Source organism: Pocillopora verrucosa, chromosome 9 (genome assembly GCF_036669915.1).
Source record: "Pocillopora verrucosa isolate sample1 chromosome 9, ASM3666991v2, whole genome shotgun sequence".
In the NCBI taxonomy this organism is placed as follows: domain Eukaryota; kingdom Metazoa; phylum Cnidaria; class Anthozoa; order Scleractinia; family Pocilloporidae; genus Pocillopora; species Pocillopora verrucosa.
The window spans coordinates 5,319,256-5,343,139 of NC_089320.1; the positions used below are offsets into that span (position 1 = coordinate 5,319,256).

At 36.9% G+C, this 23,884-nt stretch overlaps 1 protein-coding gene across 1 annotated transcript in view; it reads right to left on the bottom strand.

Moving 5' to 3' along the window:
• Positions 1 to 7,531: 7,531 nt before the first annotated feature.
• Positions 7,532 to 23,884, bottom strand: part of LOC131796485 (uncharacterized) — a 49,237-nt gene continuing 32,884 nt past the window's right edge. Inside the window, exons 33-47 of the mRNA XM_066171925.1 lie at positions 23,786 to 23,875; positions 23,472 to 23,579; positions 23,170 to 23,262; positions 22,226 to 22,300; positions 20,173 to 20,274; positions 19,336 to 19,437; positions 17,343 to 17,441; positions 16,206 to 16,298; positions 15,039 to 15,140; positions 13,658 to 13,720; positions 12,595 to 12,657; positions 11,547 to 11,585; positions 10,256 to 10,798; positions 9,472 to 9,868; positions 7,532 to 8,846 (exon numbers count right to left, since the gene is read on the bottom strand). Coding sequence (XP_066028022.1) covers positions 8,758 to 8,846; positions 9,472 to 9,868; positions 10,256 to 10,798; positions 11,547 to 11,585; positions 12,595 to 12,657; positions 13,658 to 13,720; positions 15,039 to 15,140; positions 16,206 to 16,298; positions 17,343 to 17,441; positions 19,336 to 19,437; positions 20,173 to 20,274; positions 22,226 to 22,300; positions 23,170 to 23,262; positions 23,472 to 23,579; positions 23,786 to 23,875 — 2,058 coding nt within the window. The 3' untranslated portion in view covers positions 7,532 to 8,757. The remainder of the gene's footprint in view (positions 8,847 to 9,471; positions 9,869 to 10,255; positions 10,799 to 11,546; positions 11,586 to 12,594; positions 12,658 to 13,657; positions 13,721 to 15,038; positions 15,141 to 16,205; positions 16,299 to 17,342; positions 17,442 to 19,335; positions 19,438 to 20,172; positions 20,275 to 22,225; positions 22,301 to 23,169; positions 23,263 to 23,471; positions 23,580 to 23,785; positions 23,876 to 23,884) is intronic.

Here is a 23,884-nt window from a genome sequence, read left to right on the forward strand (position 1 = left end):
CTGAGTTCAATCAATTGCGTGACTTATGTTCTTGGCGTGACTGACGGGGTTTCACTTGATCAATATGACAAAGAATGACCATAGAGTAAGCTGTGACTCCGCTCAGACTATTTGATTCATCAAGGATTTGGTGGCAATCATTTCAATTAGGCAAGCTTACTGGTCATGTAATCAACTTATTTTCGCATCCGGCAGGCAACGACACGAGGGCAATTTAACTCACTTTAGAATCACTAGTAATTTTCAACTGGTACGCAGGAACATTTATAGAGATTAATAGCATGCGTTGCTGAAATACGGTTTTTTAGATGGATCAGAAGTTCATTTTGGAGTCTTTTTCGTACCTAAGTCATTTCTGTACTAAACAAGTCCAAGTGAAAACATTCAGTTTAACTTGGAACACTAAAGACCAGAAAGTGAAAAATGCATTACTAAATCATTTCACCCTTTTTGGATTTACGTAGGAAAAAAAACCTTCCTGTTTTTCACCGTATGAAACTGAGCTCAATTCCTATGACTTCTGATCGAGGTCAACCCCAACACATTTCTGTATAATACATACACCCCAAAAGCCCCCCAGCGCGTTCATTTTAAAGCTTTAAGCGTTGATGACAGCTAGGTTAAAACCGTTCACATGGTCAGTCTCGCGTGACTTTATATTGTTTGCGTGACTAGTAGCTGACAACTAAACCAGATTCACCATGCACCCACGAATGTTCACATGACCTGTACAAGTAATTCAACACAGACAATTTTTCATTCGCCTTTTGGAACCTAAAGTTTTAATGATTACGATTTGATCACAATCACGTAGACAAGCGACGAATCGTTTTCTCAGCGAAGCAGCGTAGTTGTAATTTCCCCGCACAAATAAAATAACATATTTTACCCTGAATTCACAGGGTTTAAATAAGTCCACACTCTTTGGAACCCTGTTCAGTTGATTCAACTGAGAAGATTGGACACCAATTACAACTAATTTTATTTCAAAACGGACGGTTCTTTTACACTACTTGCAGTACTAACAATAACTCACAAGCTTGCAACCTAACCTGACACGTTGATTAAGCATGATTCTAAACTAGCATAACTGTTGATACTTGAATTACTTAGATGCATCCTCTCTCTTCTTGCAAATGCAGCAATTTTTTCTAAATTGTTTGACAAAAAATACCCAACAGTACCAACTACACTTTCAACAAAGTAAATGCACTACTACTTTTGTTACATTGTTAATATTTCTCTACTTATGATGTTAATAATGAAACTAATAATACGAAAAGCACTGATGAAAAAAAATTAAAAAACTAACAATGCATCCGCTGCTAATAATATACTACAGTCGAACCTCGATTATCCGGACCTCGATTATCCGGACTATTCGATTATCCGGACTTTTTTCTCTGGTCCCAATTTTTTATGAATATTAATTAGTTGTGATCTTGGAAACTGAAAGTCGCAAAAAGCCCAATAATCCTTTCAAAAGATTGTTGAAACGGCTTATTATTCTGTGCGCTTTTCAAAATTCGAAAGTGCGACGAGACAAGGAAATGTTCTGATGCGTGCAGCTGATATCTGATTGGCTCGATTGTTTTGTTGCTACGTGAATTTCATGCTTGATTAGTTCCTTCCGCTTGGGTCATGTAAACACACGAGCGATCGATCGTAAACTCAAATCAAAAACATGTCTACGAAGCGAAAGCGAGCCGTTCTATCGATTAAAGATAAACAGATAATTATTTCACGTTTGGATAAAGGAGAGAAAGGAACAAATTTAGCTCAAGAATATAGCATCAGCAAGCAGCAGATCTCAGACATACGGAAGGACAAAGACAAGAACCTAAAATCTACATACAGCATCGATACAAGCGAAGGATTAAAATGAATCATTAATATTCATATTTTCGATTATCTGGACTCTCGATTATCCGGACTATTTATCGACGTCCCGACGAGTCCGGATAATCGAGATTCGACTGCATCTGCAAAAATATCAGTTTTGACACTTGCGTCAACAATTTTGTAATTTTCTTTGTTTCATTTTCCTGTCAGTTTATCATATATATTGTCTTGTTTTTTTGCTCCATATATAACATGGTTTGGTTCCTCAGTTACCTTGAAATACCTTTTAACAAGTGCATAAATTACAAATTAAAAGTAAAGCACGTAGAGCATACCTCTAAAAGACAGTAAAAATATCCCTAAATTATGTCTAAAATAATGAATAAACATCATTACAATATATAATAGCATTAACATGTGCAAGCAATCTGCATTGCCATCTATCAATACCGAACCAGATAAAAAAGCTATTTTCATAGCTGCGTTTCAACAAAAATGTCAAAATCCACAGAATTAACTGTATCTTCAAACCAAACAAACTAAATGGTTATGAGAATCCCATATTTCTTCATTGTCTCGCAGTCAGCTATGTTTTCAGATTAACGACCTCACAGTCTGTTTATCACCTCTATCAGTTTTTACAAATAAAGCTTTAACCTCAATGACTTGCTGATAGTTGGGACATAGATACAAGGCTGTGAATATGTCTGCTCCACCCCTGTGCTTGTTTTTATCACCTCATTTTTGACTTCTGTGAGTATTTCACCAAAGTGACTCCTGCAATATTCCTTCGTGATAACATCCACTAGAGTCTAAGAGACCAAACGAAAACAAACAAATTGATCATTGCTTCCAATAAAGATGGCTGGAGCAATATATCAAATCTAAGGGTCAATCTATCTATCTGCATACCTCTACTTTCTATACTCAACCCACTGGAGTTCCTTCTCGCACCTAAAAAAAATCAAATGTGGACCATTACAGAAGAGAAAGTAAACCTAGTTGTTATTAAATGTTATACTAAACATCAAAAGAAGCTTGTTTACAGTACAGCTGTACTCCTTAGTGTAAAATGTTATATTTTTTTGTCCTAATTGTTTTTGTTCGCATGACAGCAATACGAAATAACTGCATTGAGGTGTTTCCAGCCAAAGAGGTGTAAATCACTTTTTTTTTCAACACCTTGGGCTTGTGCATGAGAGCTGGACACTTGAAAGTTTATATGCTGACAACAAGCCTGAATACTGATCCTCCACATCCACTATAAAAATGGTAACACCATAACTCTTGTGAGACATGACAATGAAGAAAGATCGTCAAATGCCTTGTGGTCTTGAGCAGCAATCTCATAAGCTTCACCCAACATTTGGTATGAAATAAGATCACACCTGATATCAACAGTGAAGGAGAGCTTTTCAAAAAGTGTTTTTACGGCTTCTTCATCTGGTAATCAACGCATGACCATCGAAGTTCATAATATTAATGATAATGCACTTTCCATGTGGGCAGCTTACCATTTTATAGCACTTAGATATCTCTGTTTCTATAAAATAATCAAACTAGTAAGTCTTTTCTATAAGATTTTGATTCCCCATCGAAAAGAATTTCTGAAGTTAACTTACAGTGTGATAGAAATATGGTAGGTGAAATTATTCAATTGATGTGTAGACTCATAAGTATACCATGTAAGAGACTCATGGGATACATACACTATAGCCTCAATTTGGCACAAAAATATGCATGAATATTTCCCTACAGGCGTTGACATTATCTGTTCCAAATGCAAATAGTTTTGCAAGAGCAAAGCTCAAGGAAAACTGTGAGCTTCAAGGAACAGATAATGTCCAAGGACAGATAAACAAGTATATTTTTGCGCAAAATATTATATTTATTGTCCTTCAAATATTTTGGAATGCGCAAAAAAAAAATTTTTACAAACAGCTTACTGTTTGCTGCTTGGGATGTTTTCTTTGAGTATTCCCTGGTACGGCTTAATAAGAAAAACAAATATTTCCCTTCTTCTTCTTCTATAATAACCATATGACAAAGACTTGTCGTTGTGGACAGGAATATCACTGGTGATATCCTTGGATATCCCCCAGTTTTAGCTAAAGGATATTCGGTCACATGATGGTTAAGACCAATCGCATGCAAGTAAAATATTTGATGGATCATTAACAATTTTATACCAGTGGAAGTTATTTCATAACTCTTACCAGAAGGAAATAGACTAAGTTATATGCTTCTGCTCCTGCATGTAGTTATGAGCAAAGAAATGACTGTTTATTTACCATTTTTGATCGAGACGACTTCACACACCGCATAGAATCAGCTAGGGTTTCTCGGGGTTAGTAAGAAGTAAGCAGGGTTGGTCAGCGGTAAAGTAAATGGCGATTTACTGGCGTTGAAAGGGCCAAGAGACACGTGTCGAGAATAATATCCGAATAACGTGGCTACTGTTAATGTCTGCTGGAGATATTGCATCAAATCCTGGACCAGCTCTTAACACGTCCAAAAATAAAAGAATGAGAAACCGCAACATTTCTGCTGCTATTTGTCCTTCCTGTTCTGGAAAAATTAAAAGCATGTCCTTTGCGAGGTCTGCATGTCATTAACACATGCTTGCTGTTCTAGACGTTCTAGAGTCACTAGCTTTAACGTAAAACAAGTCCGTGCTGACACACCACTGACATGGACTTGAAGCCAGTGTTTAGTATCCTTACTGCCTTTCCACGCATGCTCTGAGTTGGACACAACCACTCACACTTTTCTTGATTAAAACTTTGTTGATAATATTCAAGAATCCTCAGCTCCAACTGCAGTAATCTTAAAGTCATGCATCTGAATACTCAAGCAATGACGTCAACTTTCAATGAGTTTCTACTTACAATGAAGATCTATCCAATGGATGTTGCTCTACTTAGCGAAACATGGTTGCGAGATCAAAAGGAACTGCTTAACTACGTGTCAACAGATGGGTATGCTATACAGAGTTTCGCCATCGTGTAGCCACAAAAGGATCAGTCCAATTCCTAAAGTCGATCAACCGAAGTCTGAGGAATACTTTCGTCCCATTTCAATTCTCTCTACACTATCAAAAGTCTTTGAGAAACTTGTCGCGCTGCAGATGAGCACCTTTTGTGAATCTGAATCAGTACTCCGCGATACAATTCCTAACTTTCGTAAGGGACAATCGACCAATACAGTGCTAATGGGTATGCGCGACGAGTTGTTAAGAACGATGAAAAAGGGTGAGGTTACTCTCATGGTGCTGGTCGATTTCTCTAAAGCGTTCGACACAGTCAACTACAAGATTCTTATAACACAGTTATCAACACTTGGTTTCTCGAAGCTGTTTCTGCGCTGGTCGAATAGCTACTTGAGTGACCGGTCACATTTCGACCGGTCACAGATCGATGATCGTACATCTGAATCAGTGAACGTACGGTTTGGTGTGCCGCAAAGGTCGATCCTCGACCCAACGTAATTTAACCTCTACGTTTCCGATCTGCAAGATCATCTCCCTTACTCGTTTGGTTCATTTTGAGACGCTGACGATCCTACAATGTACTCCAGCTGTCCAGCTCCTGAGCTACAAAGATGTGCGCAAGAACTAAACTCCACACTAAACACTGTGAGCTCCGGTCTAATGACTCCCATCTAGCACTTAACACGAAAAAGACAAGACGATGTCGCTGTCCAAAAGCCCGCGGATGTCACATGTACATAGTTTAGATAAGAATCGACCGCTTAGTATAATATCAGATAATACATTCAAGCAACGTTTAAGAGCTGTTACGGAACAATACAAATAATAAGAAAACTTGAAAACTTTGTCGGTTATAGACTCAGAAAGCACTTAGTGGAGTCACTAGTGCTGTCAAAACTTGACCATTGTGACACTGTCTATTACCCTTTGCCGGAATTTCAAGTAAAACGTTTCCAACGTGCCCAGCTAATAGCTGCCAAGTAATGAACGATCACGCTTAACGCAAATATCGCAGGCGTGGGAAATAAACTTTCTTAAAAAGACAAAAAAGGCACGTTTGATAGAACAACTTTCACTTGAAAATACACTTTATCAATGAGTCGACTTGCATTAATCTCTAGTTATTAAAAACATGTATAGTTTCTTTGCAAATACGCCGTGTTGGCGTCAAATGGTGTCACCAAAAACCTAAATAAAAAACACTAGAAATGATTTTCTTAAAACAGTACGCAACTGTATTGTGTAAGTGACGTGAACTGTCGCGTAAGATTCTGACAACATATTTGAATAACGCACACATCGTAAAGAACAAAGAGTGCAGGGAATGTTTTTTTCAGATTTGACATACAAGGAAAGAATCACTGCTTTTTGCTTCGTTTGAATCACTTCTTTATTAGCAACAGAGTGCGCGCTCAACTAGTGACGGGTCGATCAATTCGAAACTTCAACATCCTCCTCGGCAACTCCTCAGGCATTTAAATTTTGAAGATTAGTTCATTCAGATCCCAACCTTTGTTTTGGTCGCCAAAAGAGACACATTACAAATGTTCGAGTTCCTCACTGTAAAGGTCTGTTTACATGGAGGTGGGGAACCCCACGTATGTGACGCAACCCGCCTAGCCGTGGTCGAAAAGTAAAACGCGTTTACATACAATCTTACAACCCCGGGGTGCTGGGTTGAGGTTTCTTGAGGTTGCTGTTGCGCTTGTAATCAAGGAGCATAGGCGTCCAAAGATGAATTCTCGGACACGTATGCATTTATTCATAAAAGCCAAGGAACCGTTGACTTAATACGCTATAAGGAATAGTTTGAAATATGGTCGATTTACAGCGCTAAATAGTCCGAAATGTGAACATTTTACGCTCCTTGTGTGTCCGTTGCCCTACCTGGCAGACCGGGCAACCCCCCTAGGCGGATCACCCCAGCTATCATGTAAACGTGATCGAGATAAGATAAGAAATTATATGGACAGGCGGGTTACCTCACCTACCTTGGGTCCCCCACCTCCATTTAAACAGGCCCTAAGTTACGTACCGAGTTTTTTTTTACCGCACGGATTTATCTCGCAAGCGCAAATCATAACATTACTAGCTAAATTACCATCCACAAACATTTTGCACAGGTGGTGGAATGACATGTAAAGTGGTTGCTAGGTTCCTTATCATTTGCATCACTGTTTACGTTTTTGATCCCAACTTGTTTCATTGCTATCAACTGGATTTGCTTTTCAAGGATTAATTCTCATAGTTGGAAAATCTGAAATCAAGATGGTGTTCTTAAAACAGAAAGTAGCGTTTGTTCATGTTATGTCTTTAAGATCTAAGTTTAAACACCTGTTCTCGTTCACCAACTCGATTTCAACCGACTTTATTCATTCGTAGACGCAAGTATTCAAACACTGCAAAGTTCCGCACGAGTGTTCATCGGTTCCCTGCTTAAAGTAGCGCGCCAGATAAATGTCTTTTGCTGGGCAAAGCTAACTATAATATACAGATATTGAAAAATTTACACAGAAAGTAAAAATGTTGGTTGATCATCGTTGTACATTTTCATTGATCATTTGTTTTTACAGTTTCAACCCTCGAATTAATCTTGCTTCGTGGACTAATTTGACTTCAGTTATTTTTGTTGCCATCTGTAACTAATAAGTCCGAAAATAATTCCTTAAAACAATTGATTGATAATTCTGTTCAAGCCCATTATTCACTTCGATGTCTTTATTGTCACAAACAAATAAATCTATTGAGACTAGGCCTACTAATATGAATACCTATTTGGATCATCAAAACTGAACATGAAGATTCATAAAATTTATAAGCTTCTTATTGTATACATTCTATTTACATTTTTACTTACTTCTAATAAAATGCCATTTCACATTTGCACATTTACCTAAACTTAAATCTTTAATCAGGCATAGCATCATGTATGAAAACTTTTCGAAAACTTGCTATTCATAAAATTGACCTAGTATTAAAAACATACAAATTTTGGCGAAATCTTATGTTAACAGCTTACCATTTCCATTTCGCTTTGTTTTCGAAATTGCAAACAAGTTTTTTTCTCACTGAAGGTAAAATAAACTTGTAAACTATTCACGTATCATTCAGGTCATTTCAATATTGACCCTAGTAATGAAATTAGGAAAAATGCCGTTCTTGAAATATTCAAACAAATGACATAAATATACACCTTAAGAACTGATGAGCAAATCCTCTTTAAAAATTCCAAACAGACACTTGACCCAGAAAATTTCGGTTTCTGCTCTATGCATCGTGCACTTGACAGCAAGTACAAGCGTAAAATATAAGCTAGGGACCATCTATTGCCGATGATAGAGACTCGATACAAATCTATCTACAAATTCCCAATAGTTGGGTCAAACCCACTAACTATGGTGTGGTAGAGTCCTTTTCCATTAAGTTCTGTAAAACCAGAACAATGATAAATATCACATAGAGCCGATAAAACCTTAAGTTACAAACATGTGACTAAGGTGAGACTGGCCTCACTTTAACATGTGTTTCGTTAGGAGGGCAAGTTTTGATATTAAACGAAAGCATTGAAGTCAAACAAAAACGTACCCAAAGGAATAAAGGCAAACAATATAAACTGATAAGCCAACGAAGGTTGGTTACTGTATGTTGTGCTCAATCTAGGAACTTCAGCAATGACTGAAATATAATATTTTTACTATGAATATCTACATAATACTACTAGAAAAACAGCACCAATTATTTCATTAATCTTAAAATGGTGCTCTCTGACAATAAGTCTAATGTTTAGCAATCTGCATTAAAAAATATCGCCTTTTGGCGTCAGTTTTAACTTCCACTACTCGATTCCATGTTGAAATTTTCTCTTATTCCTTGGTTAAGGCAGTTCATGTGTCCGGTCAAGTAATAAACTTAATCTTTCTTGGGACTTAAAAGGCATCTCCATCTTCATCGTCTTTTTCCTTAGGACCAGCTTCAGGATTCTCCGCTTCGACTGCGGTTTCTTTAGGCTCGTCTCCTGAATAGAAAGAAATAAAAAGAAGTTAAGCATCTGCAATATCATTATAGGCGTCAGTTGTTCTTAAAACTCTAAAAAATAGTACCAGGTTTCATGGCAAGAAACCTCTAGGAATACTTCTTTACTCCTGGATTGGTTGCTTATCCATCCACATTTTTTTGTAATTAAAGAAGACATATCACAAAATACAAACGAATCAAACCGTTTTGCTTCCATACCCCCGTGACAGCCAACATTTCACCATAAGGGGCCCATAATCTTCACATTTTTTTCGATGAAAGAAAATAAACTGTTTCAATGATGCAGCTCAGGTTTTTTTTGACAGGCAACAAAACTCTAGCAGGTGGGTGGGTACCAAGATATCCGCTCTTCAGGGAGGTTAACCTCCGTAGATGACACACACCATTAGAATTAACGACCTGTTCATAATCATCTTTCAGTTTTTCGAGGAACAATTCAAATCGGAAAGCTACACTCGGCAAGACCAATGGTGAAGGAAGTGCGTGTGGAAAAATTAAAAAATTATTATCGTTATTGTTTAAACATTATTCTGCAGAAGGGTGTAGAAGGTAGGGTGATTATTTAGTTTGAGCATTACTCGATATAAGAGGTTCAATGTACTTACTTAGGTTGAGGCCCTCGCTGACAACTGGGTAAGACGGCTTACTTAAACCGTCAACGCCTGAAATCAGAAGTGGTTCTCTCATCTCTAAAACAGCGCCATCCACAATATCTTTGTTAACTTCCACGTGACTCAGTTCCAGTGTAGAAGGAGATGAAGATAGGATAACATCTTCTCTGTAATTCAGCTTGAGATTCAAAAGTTCCCCAAGCTTAGTGATGACTGAAATTCTGTCATTTTCAACCACATCACATTTCAGGCTACTGAAGTATGATGTCTCCTTAGGTGTACGGTCTTGGCAACTATCTACGGCTAAAAGTTTGGAGCTAGGAAAAGCATCCCCAATGCTTCTGTGGGCACCATCAGTACAGCTGAGGTCCAGGAAAGTCCTCTCCATATCCTGAAACCACAAGCACTATTTAGTAAATACTTTGCCACCCTTGAAGTGTACAATTCTATAACAAACCTTTTTAAGAATCCAGATAAGATTATAACAATAAAAACAACAACATCAACAAAACAACAAAAACTGAGCAAACAAACAACAAAAGGTACTCCAAAGATATTGTAATGTGTAATGTTCAGGATAGTTCAAATCTCGTAATCCAAAAAATGATGCGGTTATTCTAAAAAATTGACTTTATGATCAAATCCGCTCAATAGAATTATAAGTACTTCACTATGTGAACAGTTCGAACGTTTTAAACTCTTTCCTGGGATTATAAGTTTTTAAACAGCAAGGTATTCCAAATTGAAGTAAGATATAATGCAAAAAAAGCCTGCTCACCCATCGCGGACGTTTCGTGTTTCCTTGAAAGAGGAATTCATCCCCTACTTGAACGTATTTAACAACTGAACCAACTTGAACATTTTCAGCCACCACTTCCTCATCCTCCCAAGTACCTTTGAGATCCTTAGTCGCCAGTCGAAAAGCTTCACCCACACTGGATCCTTCTTCATTGATCCTCCTTTCATAAATGATGATAGTATTACCACTAGGGTGGGTTTTTGCTTTTTCAACAACAACGCAATGACCTTGTTTAGCATTGCCTACATCTGTTAATGTCACTCTGTCTATACGTTTGTTTATAGTTTTAAAATCATGATACATTATGGAAAAATCACCAGGCGATTCTTCCATAATGTAAGGCTTAAACTGTTCACGTCTCGGGCTGACATGTAAACAGTTTAAGCCAAGCTCAACATCTGCCATCGAGTCTTTTCCACATTTGCCTTCTTCAACGATGTCTCTCGGACTAGTCATCTCTGTTTGGGTTTTCAACTTCTTTCCTGGACTTTTAGGCAAACTTGCCGTCTTCTTCCCTTTCAGCTACGAAGAGAGAAAAAGGTACATAATGTATACAAGAAGCCAAGTGTAAAAGTATGTTATCGTTTTTTAGCCATAGTTAAAGTGATGACTCAGTAGCCTTGGCTGAGAGGGAAGGAGGTTGAAGTAGGGTAATGTAAAAAGGATAAGCGATAGGAAAGGTGAAAAACGCGAATGACAAAGCGAGGGAAACTACAGCATTAACCTTGAATTGGAGAGAGATGTTTTTCGTTCTGTCATGTGCGTGGAAAAAATAAAAGTTCCCATGAGGAACCGAACCTTTGAATTTCTCGCCTATTTTTCTATTTTCCACGTTCACGACGAAAAAAATAGTTTCCCTCTTTCACTACCGAGCTCAAACTTTATGAAACCCTCTATTATCACTTATTTGTCACCCTTAAATTACGTATTTGCGGAATGTTTTCTAGTTCAAAGTGTTTTTCTGCTTTATTCTTCTTCGTCTTCTTTTTTCAGCCAGGTACAAGCTGCCAGACATGAACTTGACTTTTGTGATACTGTCTCTCAGTTAAAATTGGACTGCAGGTACATCACTGATTAATTTGTCGCGCAGCAAGTATTTCTAACACGTCATCAATATCTTTATCATTCAATCAACACACATCCTACAAGAAGTGTAACTGTAGATGAATTCAGAGTGAGGGTTAAGACATCACTCCGCTTCTACGACTGATTTATGAAATTGTTAATGAAAATGTTTTCAGAAATATACCTTTATAATTTCCAAACATACCTGTACATCCAACTCTCTTTCAAGTGAAAGTTTAGTATCCTGAAAGTAGGTATAATAATACAACAATCAGTCAATGCACTGAAAGCTACACATTATTATCATTAGAGTGTAAGTTGTTGCTTTACCCTCTCAGTACTGTGACCAAGCTTAGAACAGCGAATAAATACTGACGCCAAATGTTTAACATAAATCAGATAAATAAAGGAATGTTATTCAGTTCGTCGAGCGGAGGGTCCGTATTGGGAAAAACTGTGCGTTACTTAAGACTGAGGGCACAGTTTTTCTTAATACGGACCGACCTAGGTTGGCGAGTAACTTTTTTTTTTTTACGAAATTCTTAAAAGAAAGAAAAAAAGAACCCGAATTAGATTGATATTTCTGCGGCAGTTTGTGTTTCATTATAGTTTTCTTTGTCTTGGAGTGGGTTTTTCTTTTCCGGATGATAAAATTCGCTGTCGTTTGATAGCTTTCGTTGTCCGGATCAATAACTGAGAGTCACTTGTGACAATATGTATATCTTTAAGCCTCTCTCGTAAATCGATTGAAAGATGCAAAATGCACCTTGGTCCGGATGGGAAAATTAGGACCACTGGAACGCGAAATTAGCCAATCAGATTCGAGGATTTGGGATTCCGGACTGCTGAGATGCTCAAGAAAAAAAATTATATACAATAACGCAAACTGGGGCTATCACCGCTTTTCAGCCTGCTGAAGTAAATATTTTGGAACACAGCACGTGAAGGAATGCACCAATTCACATGCCACACAAAAATGAATGCTGTTAAATTCATAAAGCGATTCAAATTCATTTGAACGACTCCAGTCGAGGAGACATTCTTATTACCAAAGAAGATCATGGAAGTTCAGCTGAAAAAGTTCATACTACTATAAGAGTGCTTGCAAAATGCACATAACATGAACTCGTCTCCTGAAATATACCATTCGACGCACCTGTTTATGTAAAATAGTGAGGGTAAATATGGTCAATTAACCAATGCGGAATTTCTATTACAAAATTAAACTTCTTCTGAAGGGCAACCAAACATACCCTGGCATCAGCTTCGAACATTCCACGCAGGCATTCGTCAAGCAGCTTGATTTGAATGACCGCCTAGGGAAATAAATAAAAAGCACTCATGAGTTCACTGAACAGTTTCACTCAAGAATCTAAAGTTAATGTAGCTTTGCAATGGCAGTTTCTGAAGAGAGAGGGAGAGGATTTGAGCAGCTACTACTTCAGCTAGAAAGCAATGATTCTCAAAATAACAACAACAGAACCAGACAGAGATATTTGAAGCTAAACCATTTTCCTCTAAGGGCTACAATTTATGTGAATTTAAATACGGATCTACCTGGGCTGGTGGGTAACATTTTTTTTTTCAGAAACTTGACGAAATGCTTGCAAAATGAACCTGAAATATGTGGACATTTCTGCGGCAGTTTGTGTCTCATGATAGTTTCCTTTGTCTTGAAGTAGGTTTTTCTTTTCGGGATGATAAAATTTGCTGTAGCTTGATAGCTTTCGTTGTCTGGATCCATTACTGTCAGCCACTTTTTACAGTATTTACACCTTTAATTCTCTCTCATGAATCAATTGAAAGGTTCAAAATCCAAAATTCGGAGCAGTCTGTACCCGGGTTCCATGGGAAAGACCGTTGGAGCGCGCGGAATTAGCCAATCAGATTCGAGGATTTACAACTCCGGACCGCTGAGAAGCTTAAGGAAAAAAGCTATATACAATAATACAAATTGCAGATGTCAACTTTTTCAGCCCGCTTAAGTAAGTCTTTTGGAACACACCACGAGTAGGAATGCACCAATTGACATGCTGAATGAATGCCTCTAAATTTATAAAGCGTTTTAAATCAGCCAAGGGACTGCAAGCGAGGAAACATTCCTATTACCATATCTAAGGTTTAACAAAAAAGATTAGGGATACTAGTACAGGAATGTTTACAAAATGCACATAACATGTAGCTCGTTTCTTGAAATATACTTCCGTAATCCCATTTGACCTACCTGTTTATGTTAAATAGTGAGGCATGGTCAGTTAAACAATGCGGAATTTCTATTACAAAATTAAACTTTTTCTGAAGAGCAACCAAACATACCCTGGCATCAGCATCGAACTTTCTCCGCAGGATCCTTCCGAGCAGCTTCATTTCAATGGCCGACTAAGAAAATAATTGAAAAACACTCACGAGCTTACTGAGCAGTCTCACTCAACAAGTTAAAATTGAATTAAATGTAGCTTTGCAATGGCAGTTTCTGAAGAAATAGGGAGAGGATTTGAAGAGCTACTATTTCAGCTAGAAAGCAATGATTCTCAAAATAGCAGCATAAGAACGAGACAGAGATGTATGGAGATCAGCTAAGGGCTCAATTAATGTGAATTTAAATCTAAAAGAGGTCTGACACTATTACTAGCCTCAGCCCTCTCCCAACTCGTTTCAAATCTTCCCACAGTAGAGAAACGCTCGTCCCGCAGCGCTAACAATGAGGGGTTAAACGACTGATGACTTCCAAGTGCTCTGCGGTTATCAGCTTGAGAAAAACAATGGGCTTTAAAAGTCATCCTAACTTCACAACAAGATACCAAAAATTTATCATTGAATTTCCCAAAAGTCAATGCAACTGTCATCTAACTTCAGTGAACTAAATCGAAACCTTGACAAAACTTCATTCACGAAGACAAGTGAGCAGTGTTGCATTATACAACAGTCCACCAACTAGTACCCAGCCTGTATAAATATCACTGCGTGGGTAGAGGCGCCGCATATAAAAGAACGCTGTGACACGGCTGTTGTCTAGCCCACATTATCCAGAATTAGACACTTAGTGTGTAACACCCAAGCAAAATATGCTTGGCAGATGTGAATAGCATTCACAGTTAAGATAATAAAACCTACTACGAGTTTACTACTTAGCAAAACAATCTTAATTAACCCCATAAATGGAATAACCCAATGACCTTCTTGATAAGGCGTTTACATATCTCTTCTGAGGCTAAAGACAAATGATAATCTGAGAATAACATCTTCGTGATTTCAAAAATACATTCATCTGAACACTAACTTAACTATTATTTATCTTGAAGAGAGACAGCACAATTAGAAGATACATGTAGATGTAAAGCTTAAGTATCTTCCATAAAGAGCAGCAATTAAATGCGGTCAAATCTCCTGATGAGCAAACTGCACTCGGCAGGTCTTCGTAGCAAGAACTCACTAGGAGTGTTTTGTCTGCTGAATTTATGCTACTAGGCAAAAAGGGCACCTTTAATTAAAAAAAACACGATAACCCTCATAATTGAGCGTTCTATATCTCTTTTCAAGCAAAGCAGTAGCAACACTCTTTACACATCATGACATCTTCAGGTGTACATCACTTAATTTAGAAGACATGATACAGAACTATGAACTGCCATAAAAGATCTGATTTGGAACTTCGACTAAACTCTACATAAAAAATACAGTTAAGCCTACTACGTACCCAGCTTGTTACATTGAAATCAGCTCCATTATCTACAAGCAACTTAACAATATCACTGTTACCAGTTCGTACAGCTTCTCGGAGAGGACTGTGGCGAAAAAACTAGGAAACAAATAACACAGTGAGAAAGAAATATATTATAAAGCTCAACTTCCATTATTTAATGACCTAAAGAAAAGGAAAGTTATATCGTAGAATACACTCTTGGAATGAACAAAATACATCATGGAAAGTCTGTCCATACGGTATTTACGCACTCCCCAGGTTGTATCAGAAATATCACTCGTTTGCTTTGCTCGCTAGTTCGATTTCCGATACTACCAAATTGTGCGTAAATACCGTACGAACAGACTTTACATGAAGTACTCTTTATATATGATAACTAAGTTAAATTTAACTGGTAAATATAAACCAAGATGCTGTTCGTCTGTTCAGTAATAGATAAAAGATGATCTATAAATGTGGTGAAAACAAAATGGTTGTCATTGTCCAGTTTGGCCGCGACTTTCAAACTTACAAGACGATTTTTCAGTTATTCGTCCGTTTGAGATACACTTTGAGGACTTTAATGAGCTAAAAAACTTAAATGAAAAATACATAAACATAGTAATACTCGATTCGAAATATAATGACATCTTACTCTTCGAGCGACAAACCTGAAACGAATTATGGCTGGAAAATGAAAACTAAAATTTGATAGGTTTATGCAACGGTAAATATTATCGCAAAATATGTGTTTATTTCCTGAAATTAGTGTTATGTACAAGATTAGCTCAACAATCCTTCACCTTTAGGAAATTTTAACGCATCGCCACGCAATTTTCTGACCGTAAATTTAAAAAACAACGGTTCAAGCAGGTTCAAGAAAGTTCTCTTGCACACGTCAGGCGAACGCTAGACATTCATTCAAGCAATTTTCTGGACGTAAAGTCTAGTAAACAACGATGCAAGCATGGTGAATCTGTTACACGCGTCTCATAGACGCAATAAATTCAATTTATAAATAAATTAAGCCCTTTCTTGAATAAAGCTTCGTTTATACTTTCTGGCCAGGTTTGCCAAGTGCTTTCCATCCTAGTAGCTCGCTAGCATATCATCTCATGACTGGAGTGGCACTATAACGTGTCGAAAGAAAAGACGACAAAGAAATTTATGTTTCTAACATACCCCTCTTCCTTTGTTGACATCAGCTCCGTTCTCTATAAGCAACCCCACAATATCCGCGTGATCATTGATTACAGCCTCATTGAGAGGAGTTGCCTTCAAATATCGGAAAGAAAAAAAAAATGAGAAAGCACAGTAATATGTAAAGCACATTTTCTCTTCTGTGATGACCAACTTAATAATATATGGTTGAATCTGCTTTTCGAATGACTACACTCTGCGGGTGGTTTTCAAGCATAAGGTCCCAAGAGTTAATACCTTCTACAACAGTTCAGCATATCATATTAATTCATTTTCATGGTTAGAGGTGACACTAAGAGTAGAGCAACACAGTGATCCCCTTTACTACTGACATGGCTACTGTCTATGTAAAATTCTCTCTTGTTTAACTGCGGTAAAAGGTTATAAGGTGGTTTACAGTTCCGGTCCTATCAAGGTACGTTTTTGGAGCTTACAAATTTAAATGAAAACTATATAAACTAAATAGTAATCGTTTCGAAAATAATGGCCATCTAACTTTTCGAGCGACAAAATTAGCTTTGGAATCAACGATAGTTTAATTCCCAAACTTGACGAAAAGTATGGGCGGAAAACGAAAACTGAACTTAGACTAGTGTTTGTAATGCTAAATGTATGTGTCTATTTCCTAAAAGTATTGCTAACTGCTTTGCGCAAAGTTCTTGTCTAGTTTAGCCGCGATTTTAAACTTTTAAAGATGGTTTTTAAATTCCTGTCTCACTGAGATATATTTTTGAGATTAAAATGAGAGCTAGCAAAGCGGTTCAAGCATGGTGAATCTGTTACGCGCGTCTTGTAAACGCAAGACATTCATAAGTTTTAACCTTCTACACAAATTAAGCCCTTCCTTGAATAAAGTCTTGATCTCGGAATCATATTTTCTAGCCAGGTTTGCCTTGCTCTATATTCAAGTTTCCTAGTAGCTCGCAAGCACATCTTCTTACGACTGGGGTCAGTAGCACCATTACTTTACGAAAATAACATAATAAAGAAATAGAAAGAGCTTGCTTTACTTGTAAAGTTTTGCTCAACAGTAAAAACCTTTGAACAGGCTTAAAATATTTGACTTTCAAACTTTGACTAAACTCAACACAGCATACACCATTTATGCTTCTAACGTACCCATCCTTTGTTGACATCAGCTCCGTTCTCTAGGAGATATTTAACAATATCACTGTGACCATTTCCTGCAGCTTCAGCGAGTGGAGTGGGGCTCGAAACCTGGAAAGAAAATAAACAATGAGAAATGTACAGTAATGTATAAAGCGCATTTTCTCTTCTTTAAAGTCCTACCTATAAAGTCTTACCTATAAATGGTTGAATCTGCTATTAAGAAGACAACACTATGCAGTTTTATTTTTAAACAAAAGATCAGAAGGACTATTAACGTGTACAACAGTTCACTAAATCATACGAATTCATACTAATGGTTGGTAGGGGGGGCACTTAGAACGAACCAACACAATAACCCCTCTCACCACTGACATGGCTTCTGTCTATGCAAAGTTCCTGTCAAGTTTAGCCGCGATTTTCAAAACATTAGGATTATTTCTTAGTTCCACTCTCATCGATACACCTTTCGGAGTTAAAGTGAAAGCTTAAAAAGCAATAAAACCATGGTGAATCTCTTGCACGCGTTTCATAAACGCAAGACATTCCTAAGTGTTGCGCTTCAAAACAAATTTAGCTCTTCCTTGAAAAAAACTGTGGTCTCGAAATATTTCCCACCCAGATTTGCCTTGCTCTCTATCCAAGTTTCCTGGTAGCTCGCGAGCATATCATTATATGACTGGGGTGGGACTGTAACTTAACGAAAGTAAACACAATGACCCCTCTAACCACTGACATGGCTACTCTCAATGCAAAGGTACCTTCCTGTTTAACCACGAGGTTCAAACATTTTAAGATGGTTTTCAGCTCGGGTCAGATGGAGATACGTTTTTTGGAACTTACAAATTTAAATGAAAACTATATAAATTAAATAATACTCGATTCGGGAATTAATGAGCATCTAGTTTTTCAAGCGACAAAATTAACTTAGGACTCAACGATACTATAATTCTAAAACGTGATAAGAATTATGGCTAGAAGAAGAAAACTGATCTTGGAGCAGCTTTTCAACGGTAAATATTATTTTAAACATAGGTCTTCGTTTCCTAAAAGTATTGTTGAATAGAAGAATTTGTTTCAAAATCATTCCCTTGTTACAAATTTTCAACACATCAGCACGAAATTATCTGGCAGTTAAGTCCAGTAAAAAACGATTTAAACATGCCGAATCTGTTGCACGCATCTTAAAAATTAAGAAATGCACAAGTTTTGCTCAGGCAAATTTAGCACTTCTTTGTATAAAACTATTTGGTTTCCAAGTATTTTTGGCCAGGTTTGCCTTGCTTTCTATCCATGGCTTCTGTCGATGCAAAGTTCCCGTCCAGTTTAACGGCGAGTTATTCACTTCCGGTCCGATTGGAGTATACTATTTGGCGCTTAAAATATTTAAATGAGAACTAAATAAACTAAGTAATACTCGATTCGGAATAAATTGACATCTTATTTATCACGCGACAAAATTCGCTTTGAAGTTAACGATAGTTCGATTCCCAAACGTGATACGAATTATGGCTGGAAAATGACAACTGAGCTTAGAGTAGTTTTTTCTAAGGTAAATGTAAGTGTTCATTTCCTAAAAGTATTATTAAATTGAGAAATTTTACATCGCCACTCAATTTTCTGGACGTAAAGTCTCGTAAACAACGATCCAAGCATGGTGAAACTGTTACACGCGTCTAATAAACGCAAGACATTCATACGTTTTGCCCTTCTAAAGAAATTAATCCCTTTCTTGAATAAAACTTTGGTCTCGAAATATTTTCTGGCCAGGTTTGCCTTGCTTTCTATCCAAGTTTCCTAGTAGCTTGCGAGCATATCATCTTATGACTGGGGTGGCACTATAACGTTACAAAAGGAACAACGAGAAAGAAATGGAAAGAGCTCGCAACTTCTTGCAACGTTTTACTGAACAGCAAATTAAAAACTTTAAACAGCCATGATATATTCGACTTTCAATCTCTGACTAAACATAACATAACATATACCATTTATGCTTCTAACATACCCCTCCTCCTTTGTTAATATCAGCTCCGTTCTCTTTAAGCAATCTTACAATCTCAGTGTGACCATTCCTCGCTGCTGCAGTGACTGGAGTGCGCTCACAAATCTAGGAAAGAAAAAACACAATGAGAAAGTACGGTGATGTATAAGGGGCATTTTTTCTTCTTTAATGACCAACCTGACGATATATGGTTCAATCTTCTTTTGGGATGACAACAATGTACAACCGTTTTTTTAGAATCGAGTCAGAAGGAGTAATACCTTGTACAATAGTTCACCAAATCATATGGATATATACTAATGGTTGGTAGGGGGCACTAAGGAAGAAGCAACACAATAACCCCTCTCACTTCTGACATGTCTTATGTCTGTGCAAAGCTCCTTTCAAGTTCAGCCGCGAGTTTTAAACCATTAAAGATTATTTTTCACTTCCACTCTCATCAAAACACATTTTGGAGCTCAAAATGAGAGCTTAAAAAGCAATAAAACCAAGGTGAATATCTTGAGCACGTCTCATGAACGCAAGACAATCACAAGTGCTGTGCTTCAGAACAAATTCAGCCCTTCCTTGAATAAAACTTTTTTCTTGAAATATTTTCTGGCCAGGTTTGCCCTGCTTTCTATCTAAGTTTCCAAGTAGCTTGCGAGCATATCATCTCATGACTGGGGTGGCACTATAACGTTACAAAAGGAACAACGAGAAAGAAATGGAAAGAGCTCGCAACTTCTTGCAACGTTTTACTGAACAGCAAATTAAAAACTTTGAACAGCCATGATATATTTGACTTTCAACCTCTGATTAAACATAACATAACAAATACCATTTATGCTTCTAACATACCCCTCCTCCTTTGTTAATATCAGCTCCGTTCTCTTTATGCAACCTTACAATATCAGTGTGACCATTCCTCACTGCTGCAGTGACTGGAGTGCGCTCACAAATCTAGGAAAGAAAAAACACAATGAGAAAGTACGGCGATGTATAAGCGGCTTTTTTTCATCTTTAATGACCAACCTGAGGATATATGGTTCAAAATTCTTTGGGATGACAACATTGTACAACCGTTTTTTAGGTATCGGGTCAGAAGGAGTAATACCTAAAACCAAGGTGAATATCTTGCGCACGTCTCATGAACGCAAGACAATCACAAGTGCTGCGCTTCAAAACAAATTCAGCCCTTCCTTGAATAAAACTATGGTCTCGAAATATATCCTGGCCAGGTTTGCCTTGCTCTCTATCCAAGTTTCCTAGCAGCTCGCGAGCATTTCATCATATGACTCGGGTGGCACTGTAACGTTACGAAAAAAACAACGAGAAGGAAATACAAAGAGCTTGCAATTTCTTACGACGTTTTGAACAGAAGTAAAATATTTGACTTTTAAAACTCTGACTAAACTCTTCATAACATATACCATTTATGCTTCTTTTTAAATTTAAACAAAACAAAAAAAACAAAACAAACAAACAAAACAAAACAAATTTAGCCCTTTCTTAAGACGACTAAACCCTGCTACAAATTTGGTCTCCAAATATTTTCTGACCAGCTTCGCCTTTTTTTTTATCCACGACTTCTTCTGTCGATTTAAACTTCCCGTCCAGTCACATCGCGTTTGTATTATTTCCGATCCACAGGGCGTACTCTATTGGGCGCTTAAAATGTTCAAATAAAAATTGAATAATTTAAATCTAGTATCATTTAAAATAATTTAAATGATACTAGATTTGGAAAAAAACGGACATGTTACTTTTCAAGCGACAAAATTAACTTCAGAGTTAACGATAGTTTGATTCCCAAATTTTAAGCGTGAAACGAATTAAGGCTGAATAAAAAGATCTGAACCTAAAGTAGTTTTTGCAATGCCAAATAAATGTTCATTTCCTAAAACTATTGTTAAATAGAGCGATTTGTTAGCAATCTTTGACCTTTTGAAAAATTTCAATACATCGTCACGCAGTTTTCTGGTAGTAAAGTCTAGTAAATAACGATTCAAGCCTGGTGAATCTCGTGCGATTCAGGTACTTTCTGACAACGTTTGCCTTTCTATTGATCTATGGCTTCTGTCGATCCAACCTTCCAGTCCAGATAAACCGCGAGATTTTTATTTCTGGTCTAATTGGCGGACACTATTTGGCGCATAAAATATTGAAATGAAAATTAAATATAAAGTGATACTCGATTCGCAAAATAAACGGACATGTAACTTTTCAAGCGACAAAATTAGCTTTAGGGTTAACCAAAGTTTGATTCCCAAATTTTGAACATGATACAAATTATGCCTGGAAAATGAAAACTGAACTTAGAGTAGTTTCTGCAATGCTAAATACGTATTCATTTCCCAAAAGCATCGTTAAATGGAGAAATTTGTTATAAAATCCTGCAGCTTTTAAAAATTTCCAGTACATCGCCACGCAGTTTTCTGGTCGTTAAGTCTATTAAACAACGATTCAATCAAACAACGATTGAATCTCGTACGCACGTCTCATAAACGCAAGACATTCATACTTTGTGCGCTTCCTAAGAAATTATTCCCTTTCTTGAATAAAGCTTTGGTCTCAAATATTTTCCGGCTACGTTTCCTTGCTTTCGATCAGAGTTTTCTAGTAGCTCGCAAATATATCATCTTATGACTGGGGTGGCACTATAACGCTTCCACAGTAAAACGAGAAAGAAATGGAAAGAGCTCGCAATTCCTTGCAACGTTCTCGTCAACAGCAATAAAATATTTGACTTTCAAACTATGTAGAGAACAGTAAAATATACACATGGTATATATGGTTGAATCTGCTTTTAAGACGACTACATTCTGCTACAAATTTAAAAGAAATTTAAACTCTTACTCTCAGACTCTGACTTTACTCTTTATAACATATACAATTTATCCTTCTAACGTACCCGTCCTTCTCTGTTGACATCAGCTTCGTTTTCTATGAGCAACCTCACAATATCAGTGTGACCATTTCTTGCAGCCTGAAAGAGTGGAGTGTCCTTCAAAATATAGAAAAGCAGCTTTACGACGATAAACATAAGTTTAAACACAATTCTTTGTTCCCTAAAAGTACTGTTGAATAGAAGAGTTTGTTTAAAAATACTTCTCCTTTCACAAATTTTTAACACATTACCACGCAATTATCTGTCAGTAAGGTCCAGTAAACAACGATTTAATCGTGGTAAATTTGTTACACGTATCTAAAACATCAAGGAATTCACAAGTTTTGCTCTTTCTAACAAATTTACCCCTTCTTTGAATAAAACTAATCTCTAAATATTTTCTGACCAGGTTTGCCTTTCTTTCTATCCACGGCTTCTGTCAGTGCAAACTTCCCGTCCAGCTAAACCGCGACTTTTTTATTTCCGGTCTAACTGGCGTACACTATTGAACGCTTAAAATATTTAAATAAAAAATCAAATAATTTAAGTGATACTCGATTTGGAAAAAAAAACGGACGAGTTACTTTTCAAGCAACAAATTAGCTTTAGAGTTCAGGATATTTTGATTCCCAAATTTTAAACATGAAACAAATTAAGGCTGAAGTATGATAACTGAAGTATGATAACTGAACTTAGAGGAGGTTTGCAATGCTAAATATGTGTTCATTTCCTAAAGCTATTATTAAAAAGAGAAATTTGTTACGAAATCCTTCACCTTTTAAAAAAACTGAATAGAAAAACACAATGACATATGTAGAGAACAATAAAATATACACGGCATTTTCTCTTCTTTAATAACCACCATAAGGATACAAGGTTGAATCTGCTTTAAAGACGAAATTTAAACTCTTACTCTCAGACTCTGACTTTACTCTTTATAACATGTACAATTTATCCTTCTAACGTACCCATCCTCCTTTGTTGACATCAGCTCCGTTCTCTATGAGCAACCTTACAATATCAGTGTGACCATTTATTACAGACTCAAAGAGTGGAGTGTCCTTCAAAATATAGAAAAGAAAAACAATGAGGAAGTATAGTAATATATGAACCGCATTTTCTCTTCTTTAATGACCACCCTATGGATATATGGTTGAATCTGCTTTAAAGATGACTACATTCTGACACAAATTTAAACGAAATTGAAACTCTTACTCTCAAACTCTAACTTCACTCTTTATAACATATACCATTTATCCCTTGTACGTACCCATCCTAGGCTGACATCAGCTCCGTTCTCTATGAGCAACCTTACAATATCAGTGCGATCATTTCTTGAAGCCTCAGAGAGTGGAGTGTCCTCAAAAAATGCAATGTTCTTCAAAACATAAAAAATAAAAACAATGAAAACGTATAGTAATATATAAGACGCATTTTCTCCTCTTAAATGACCACCCTAAGGAGATATGGTTGAATCTGCTTTAAGACGACTACATTCTGCTACAAATTTAAATGAAATTTAAACCCTTACTCTTAGACTCTGAGTTTACTCTTTATGACATACAATTTATCCTTCTAACGTACCCGTCCTTTATTGACATCAGCTCCGTTCTCTATGAGCAACCTAACAATATCAGTGTGACCATTTCTTGCAGCCTCAGCGAGTGGAGTGTACTTCAAAAT